At 31.9% G+C, this 8,626-nt stretch overlaps 1 protein-coding gene across 1 annotated transcript; it reads left to right on the top strand.

Annotated features, from left to right (window-relative positions):
* The first annotated feature begins 1,500 nt into the window (after window positions 1–1,500).
* LOC145119049 (Ribosomal protein S24e family protein) lies at window positions 1,501–3,270 on the top strand. The gene is made up of 6 exons (XM_079054689.1): window positions 1,501–1,739; window positions 2,166–2,301; window positions 2,394–2,478; window positions 2,590–2,637; window positions 2,739–2,839; window positions 2,938–3,270. The coding sequence occupies exons 1-6, from the start codon at window positions 1,556–1,558 to the stop codon at window positions 3,068–3,070; spliced, it is 687 nt and encodes a 228-aa protein (XP_078910815.1). The 5' UTR covers window positions 1,501–1,555; the 3' UTR covers window positions 3,071–3,270.
* Window positions 3,271–8,626: the final 5,356 nt, after the last annotated feature.

Genomic DNA, 8,626 nt, shown 5'->3' with positions numbered 1-8,626 from the left:
ATAGAAGAATTTGTAGGAACAAAAGTAGAAGGATATTTAATTTCTCATGTTGATTACATCGCTTTAAATTTATTTTGAAATAATGTTTGTACTAATATCGTGATTTACCTCTTTAATTTTAATTTGATAACTAAATTTCTAATTAAATAGACTTTCAGGTAAAAAATGGCAACTTGAGGAATAATTAAATAGACTTTCATTGTGATTTAAATGATTGTGATTTTAATGAAAATAAGAATCTACAATGCTACCTAAAATAGAATACTCTTATTTAACCCAATATATTGAAGACCAAAAATGAAGGCTTGATTCAGAAGTTTCATAAATTTACGAATTTATGTCAGTCGATATGAAATCTTCAATAAAGGAACGAAAAAAAACTCATTGCCGAACAAAATTATTCGCCGCCCGGCGCTTTGTGCATGTTAACTACTAGTATATATATATATATATATATATATATATATATATATATATATATATATATATATATATAATGATCTTGAAAATTTTATATCATTATCATACCATGATTACTCAAATTACCAACCAAACATGTTCATCATCGATATTTTTGTTTCGATTGGTAACATATTGGTTGGTTTTCATAGATATATTTGCTAGTCTTACTAAGGAATTAGATCCAGTAAGAAAGAAAGTTTTGGTAGGAATGTAACAAGTTTTTTTTTTCTGTATAATTTTTTGGCAAACAAAAAAATGAATCATCAGATGAATAGAAAATAACATGATTAAAAAAAAAATCCTAAAAAACATCTCAATGATTAATTTTTGCGATGATTTTGTTGTTATCTTGTCATAAAAATGAATTTTTGTTTGATTTACTGAAAAATTAATCATAAAAGCTTTTTTGATTTTTTTTGATTTTTTTTTTTGTGAATTATCTTAATTTTGATTCATCTAATGGTTCATTTTGTTGGTGCATTAAAAAATTTCTTACATTTCACAAAAAAAATTCTTTCATTTTTGATCCGGATTTATCTTACTAAATAGAAAAGTCAAAAAATCATTTAGTAGAATAAAAATGATTTATATTATTGACTAAAAAAAACTAACTTATTTAATTATAAAAATCTTTTTACAAGGTTGATTATTAATACTTTGAATTTTCAACAATTCAGTAGTTCAACACAATCTTAACTTCTTCATATACAAATCAATGCACTTCTTGTAAATTTTAACTTTTTTTCGACTACACTATAAACACTTATAATTTTTTTTGTTAACTTTTTGAAGTACACTAGAAAGTTTCTCCTCAATTTTTAATTTTTCTAAATAATTTAATTATTATTTTCTTTATCAAACGTGTATTAATCGAACAAATTACATTAAAAAATGTAATTGTAAATCTGAATTTCTTTTTTAAATTGAAATTTATCAATGAGGCCTAGGACCTGCCCAGCCTAGCCCAACCCGGCCAAGAGCCCATACTTTGAAACGGACACGACGTCGTCTTGATCTTCGTGATCGACAACCCACAACAAAACCTCCATTGCCTAAAACCTTGAAGGCCAATCAGCTGAATACCTCATTGAATATGAATCTCCTCCATAACACTGTCAGATCTTCGTCGACTTATTTGATGCGGAATGTTTATCCACATCATGGGCTCAGATCACTTCTGTCCAGCTCTGCGTCTCTCCGTCGATTCTCGACGGAATCTGCACCACCGACTAACCAGTCCTCCTCCACTAAACCATTATTCCAAACCCCATCTTCAGGTACTATATTATTCAACATTAACAATTTTCTTGCATGAAATTTGAGTAGTTTCAATACTCATCCTTCAAATGTCGTTTCATCATTTCCAAATTTTAGCGTTTCTATTAAGCTAGGGCAATCTCACGTTTGTGATTGATACCGACTATGGTTTCGCTTCTCATCAATTCATTTTAATTTAGTGGAATTTCTCAGTCTGGTGTTGGTATTTGATGGTAAAAGAATTAGGGTTTGATATGTACTTATGCTACGAATCTGTTGGATACTGGATGTTATAAATTTATTGAGCTTATTAGCTTGTAATTACTGATTTCACTAGTTCTCATTGTAAAAAGTTTTACTAAAATGGCACATCGATTTGCATCTCTTTTCATGACTTCATGTAATAACTTACTTCTATTTTCCTTATTGTTATGTGCTTATTACAGGTTTGGTTTATGGGAAATTAGTAGGCATTACAAAGAACACATTAAAGAGTGATGTTCTCAGTCTATTTGAAGAATGCAAATTAAGCAGTGATGATCTCAAAGTTGATTACAATCCATCATACTCACCAACTGGAATGTAATTTTTCCATGTTATAATTCAACATTGCAATGCATCAACTGAAACAATCTTGTGATTAATTCCATTTTTATCATGTGGTTGATGAGCAGGATAGTTCAGTTCTCTTCCAGGAGTGCCTATGATGCTGCTCTTAGGGCAGTTGCTAAGAAAGGTCGCTTGTATAGAATGGAAAGGGTAATTACTAATTAATTCCTTCACAAATACTTTATTACAAATTGCAAAACATTATTCATATCATTGTAAACTAAGAAGTTTCCCTAAAATGCTTTGAATTTTTTATATCAGGCTGATCGTTCAAATTGGGATTACATCCAGCCATATGATGGGAAATATGTAAGTCCAAATTCTTCTTCTTTTTGATAAATATTCATGAAGTTTTAATATAAGGGTAAAATGGTCATTTAGTTTTCTAAAAATGTGAGATGTGTGTGCAGGTTTTACTGCAAGGAATTCCTCCAAATGCAAATTTTGAAGACATTGAGCGATTCTTGGCTGGTTGTGAGTATGATGCTTCCAGTATCCGTCTATTTTTCAGGTCAAAATAGCCTTTGACTCTCTCCAAATCAACATAATTACTAATTTGCCCTTCGTTTTGGTCCATAAATGAAATATTTTTTTTGGTTAATCTTGCAGGCAGGGAGCTTCTGGGCCCACAAGGATGGCACTTGTCCGTTGTCTCTCACCAATTGCAGCCATGAGCGCAATGATGATAACAAACAGAGGGTTTTGTTTCAATAACCAGATATTAGTGAATGTTCTTCAGTAGCTTCATAATCAAGCTTTTTCGTTTTCTTTTAATTTGGAAAGTGTTCAAGAGTCTCATTTGTTGTAGTCAGTCTAAGGGGTTGTTTGATTTTGACTTAATGAGCTTAACAGGGTTAAGTAGTTAATATGAACTACAGACTACTATATAAGGATGTTTCTTTTTGACTTAATATGCAGAGAGCTTACTTGAAGCCTTTTCAATTTGCTTTCTAATTAGCAAGCTGTTGTTATGAGCCTTTTCAAAGATTATGTGGATCCCATGTTATTTCAGCGATTATAATTTGACAACATATAATTTTTTTTTTTTTTTTTTTATTTATGAAAATCAATTTGAAAAAACTATGCGTATAATAGGCTTTGTTACTTTTTGAGTTTTTTCATTAGACAATCCCCATAAAAACCTTTTCTATTATGGATGCTCCAGGCTCGTTTATAAGCCATTCTAAATATTAGTTTTTATTTTTTTATACATAATTTTCACATTTAAAAAAAAAACTAGAAAAAGAATAAATATTATTTTTTTATTTTTTGTTTTATTAAATAGTTTTCATACATAAGACTTGCAATCCACCACCCTAGTCTTGTAATCCTCTTTAATAAATAAAGAACTTTTTGCCGACTGTCATCCTCTCATGCCTTTTGCCAAATGTAATTTTATGGTAATTTTAGAAAAAAAATTCCACATGGCACAACTCCTCATTACACGTGTCCTCATTACACCTGCCATCTCGATCTCTTCTCCTAAATCTAAGCCCATCCATACATCTACCTATATTCAGGGTTCTAATTCGATTCCTGATGTATTAATTAAAGGTTGAAACTGGAATGGAGGAGACTGAACTCTCCGCTGTGATTATGATATTTTTCTTCGCCCATCACCTCTTTTCTTTTTGTTTGGATCCACTAAGGCACCAACGAGGTGTGTGTAAGGTTTAATCTTGCTGAATCTAGACTTTATTCTTTGGTTCTTCTGGATTCAACAAAATAATATCATAATATTCTACGACTAACATGTGTTTTTATCTATTTGATTGTTTTTTATAGCCTGTATATATGCAAACATGTAGTTGTTTTGATTTCTTTAGATGATTATTATGTAATACACCTGATAATTCCAATATATATTAGTAAAACATTAATGATTGGTATTTTGTGCTTGTAAAAGATTTGTGTTTTCTTTCTTAATGATTAGTAGTAGCTAGCATGCGAGCTTTAATGAAGGTGGATTTTGTTGTTATTACCTTTTCAGTATAATTAATTTTGACCCTCGCCAACATTACCTATGTGACGACTGAAACATTGTTCTATCTAGATTTTAAGTAGTTTTTACCACATATGGAATTTGATCTACTTAATTCCATGGTTTTTTAAATGCACTTGTCCACTTCTTGAAGGTTGTAATGTGAGATACATAATTGCAGAAAACATTTCAAATTCTAAGCAATAAGGAGGTCAGTGCTGTAAACCAAGGTCATTTGTTTGTGTATATTAGAGGTGACATGGCAATGTACTTTCATTTTTTTGCATATAAACTTGGTTTGTTGAAATGCTTACAAATTGTTTGTTGAAATTTCTTTAATTTTGTTATTTGGCCATAACATAAGTTGATGAAAATTGTGATAAGTAATATATAATTAATATAATTACTCTTGGGTTTTAGTTTTTAAATTTTTTTTTTATAATTATTAGTAAATAATTGAATGAGTATGCATATGATGCATGACTTTTTTTTTGTGCTTTGGCAATTTTGATCAGGAGTGAAATGGACATTGATTTGAGATTCTTACTTTATCACCAAATAAGTATAGGATGTATTTATTGAAATAAGTGCTAAACCCCGAGGCTACAAGCTTTAATTAGGAAATTTTATTACAAACTTTTTCGGGAGTTAAAAATGAAATTTTATCTTTTATTACAGGTATACAAGTATGAGTCACTCCTGAATGATCAGTTGGCTGTTCTTGTTAAATCAATGTTCCATATGTATGTGTGAAAGGTTTGAAACAATTATTAGAAGGAACCTTACTGTAGATATAATATGGGCAATATACTTTATATTTTACCTAATAACAACAACATATTAATTAAATAACGATGATAGCATTACGAACAAATATCCAATTTGTATAAAAAAGTATGTTGCTATTTCTTAACAACTGTATTTGCAATCCCATACACTATCAGACCTTCAGTAGCCCCTTTTGGATCATTTTTGTTTAATTTTTTATATAAGACAGTAGAGATGTAGAGAATAGTTAATATTAACAGAATGTGGAATTCAAATAGTGTCATTTGTATTATACATATTTTAACTTTGGTTTGTAAACTTTGACGTATTATTAATTATTTTACATATGTCTTCGCGATACGATTCCGGGATTCGACTGTAGCGGTTTCAATAATAAGGACTCCGTCCCCCCTAAATCCCAAAAAGCATTGGCGTGTGCCATTTTTAGCAAAATCGTCAAAGATATGGAAGTCGACTTCGACATGACTGTTAGACAGAAATCAGTTTTTTGAGTGTCTTCGGGCACCTCATGCTCAGGATTTTCTGCTAACTATCCCCATTGATGGCCTTGGCCAGCATATGTCTCCTGTGGAGTATCGAACTATCATTCGCTACCGCCTCATGATTCCTCTATTACCAATTGACGAGATATGCCCAGTTTGCCGCAAGGCATGTTTGGATACATTTGGGGAACATACAGTTCATTGTAGAGAGCTCCCTGGTTTCAAGTACAAACATGATGTGGTTAGGGATGTTCTCTTTGATGCTTGTCGGCGTGCTGATATTTCTGCGAAGAAAGAAGCGTCAGTAAACTTCTTGACGGACCCGCAGGATGGAAGATTCACACTTAGACCAGATGACATGCACTCTAACGTCATATCTCCTAGATCCACAGATGTTGTTTTCAAAAGGATTAGTTTTGCCATCTAGAAAGGGCTAGCGGCGCAGCTTGTTGCCCGTTTGCTTTCCATCGATATGTATTGAACTATATTATGCTAATTGAATCTAAAAATAAATTATGATATATTATTGTTTAAAAAATGTGCGTTAGTAATGTATGGGCACATTGCTATTCGCTAATCTTATATTTGAATAATATTTGAATAATAAATTATGTATTTTGAAATAAGGAGGTTAGAATTTTCCTTTGAAGTGAAAATAATGTGACTAAGCTTAGAATTCCCCAAAAGAATTCCAAATTGATAAAGATCAATGTCTATAACAGGGAACGAGATGGAGTGCTGAATGGTGGTCGTCATTTTCACACAGACTTTGCTCCATACCATTCAATCACCGAGTCCTACCCATCGACTATTTATGAATTATAGGATCCATGTCTCTTCATTCTTTCATATCACTCTTTGTTATTTTGTGTCGACAAACTATCCATGGAGTGATGGAGATCATGAGCTTTTTTTTTTTTTTTTTTTTTTTTTTTTTGTATTTTCTTTGAAGATCATGAAAAAAACTGGTTTGTTACTTAGAACCAGACAAGGAACCGCCTATGTTTATACTTTTTTACATTTTTAAGATTTACAAAAAAAATTCTTGAATTTTTACTAAAAATCCTACTATTATAATAATTTATATTCAACTACATGGTGTGAGGTAAATGACCATTTTACCCTCTAATTGGTAATAATGATAAACACATTTTTTTATCTATTATGTTGTGGACTGAGATATTGGGTGTTTATAATCAAACATTGATGCTTTTCCAATTACGTTTCCTGATAATGTGATTTTGATTTTTTTTTTCACATCCTACAATGCATTGTTTGATCGGATCAGGAGCATATGAATCTTAAGATATATATGGCTTTGTGATGTTTTTGACGAAATTAACTTAGAGGGAATTTGTAATCCGATGGAACTGTAAGTCTCATTTTAGTATAAAAAATTAATGTTTACACCTTGATATTAAACATTTTTTTCTAATCAACTCGTGTAGTACACGAGTCTCACACCTAGTTTAAATACTATGTAAATGTATGTCCATTATTTTAATTGTCAACAAAAATCGTAAAGACATTAGTTATTTTGATTTTGAATATAGTTAATCATTTATATCTTGTACATAGCATGCGTCATCTGGGTATTTATGTTTGATTTGATATTTTTTTGTTTCTATATAAAGAAGACCTAACATAACGTAAATATTTGTTTTTTCTAAAAGGGTTTTTGGCACTGTAGCACAACGAAGTTGTGCCACTTTGCACATTTAGTCACTCATGTATGTGTTATGCTCAATTAGTCCTTAACGTTAGGAAATACCGACTAATTACATCCTTGAGGGAATTGTATCCGGTTAACGGGTCACACGCTGACGTGTCTTGACATACGTGGACTTATACCTTACCATGTCACTGTATACGGTGGCATACCTTCCTTAAATGGAACTCTCTATCGAACCAGAAATGATACGTTGTTACCCCAAATTAGGTCATTCCCTCACCCTCGATACCCCTTCTTGATCGTTAAAACCAAAGCCATGTCTACATCTTCTGTTCGATCCGTCAACAGTCTTCGTCCTCGACACCATGACAATGATGAAACATGTCCCCCATGTGGCTGTAAGGATGGAATCAGCGTGGACTGATGATAATGTAGCCCGAAGGTTTTGGAACTACAAAAATTCCTTGGTGAGTATTCCTTCTCTTTACTTACACTCTATTTGTTATCGGTAGTTGGAAAATGTACACATTTTCTCTAATCGTAACCCTAATTATGTTCTTCCTTTTTAATCAGTCAGTTGAAGGTCCAAAATGTAAATTTTTTATGTGGAAAGACGATGAAATGGATGAGGGGTATTACAAAGACCAGCTTCGTAAGATGAGGTTTGAGCTATGCAGAAAGGAAGACCACAATGAGGTAGCGAAGGAACAGAAGAAATTGGTTAAGTTGCAGCAAGATAGGGAAGCTGAGAAGGAATTTTTCGACATGGAGTTGATGGAACTGAAAAAGGAAAACACTCTGATGAAGACTTACCTGGGAATTGCTAAGTGATTGATCATATTTCTGGTAATTGCATTCATTGGGATATGGTTGAAGTGCAACAAATCATATTCTAGTACTGATGGTTGATGATTTATAATTCCAACCAGTCTTTTGTGTAGTGTATGTGTAGATGATCATCAAAGTAGAAATTTTGTTGGGTTTTGGATGGATGGTACATGACCAGGATAGTGAATGTAAGGTAGATATATATTTTGGATGGCAGTAATTTTAACAACTTTTGTATGTGTATGTATGAAAGATCCCGTGAACAAATGAATGGCAATGGTAATGGTTGAAAGACTTATATTCATTTCTTTTGCAATATAATATATAATTCAGATTGTGGGAACCACTTGGTTTGTACCTTTGTATACTTAATGATATGTATGTGATCCATTTAAAATAGAATTGTGGGAACCACATTGTCGGGCATATGGAGCACACTTGGTCCATTTAAAATTAAATTGAGTTATGTGCAGTAGTGGTCCCTTGTGTGCAAATTGTCAAAAGGACATAATCTGTGACAATTTAAAATTGACAGCATGTGGTCGA

This window comes from Lactuca virosa, chromosome 6 (assembly GCF_052849685.1).
Source record: "Lactuca virosa cultivar CGN04683 chromosome 6, Lactuca_virosa_CGN04683_v6, whole genome shotgun sequence".
NCBI lineage: Eukaryota > Viridiplantae > Streptophyta > Magnoliopsida > Asterales > Asteraceae > Lactuca > Lactuca virosa.
This window is presented reverse-complemented; position numbering and strand designations above follow the sequence as displayed.

Bases quoted from the DNA above. Each gene is read 5' to 3' on its own strand.
- LOC145119049 (XM_079054689.1), top strand. From the start codon at position 1,556: ATGAATCTCCTCCATAACACTGTCAGATCTTCGTCGACTTATTTGATG. The intron at 2,302-2,393 runs GTAATTTTTCCA...GTTGATGAGCAG, and splicing joins TCATACTCACCAACTGGAAT to GATAGTTCAGTTCTCTTCCA. The intron at 2,840-2,937 runs GTCAAAATAGCC...TTAATCTTGCAG, and splicing joins AGTATCCGTCTATTTTTCAG to GCAGGGAGCTTCTGGGCCCA.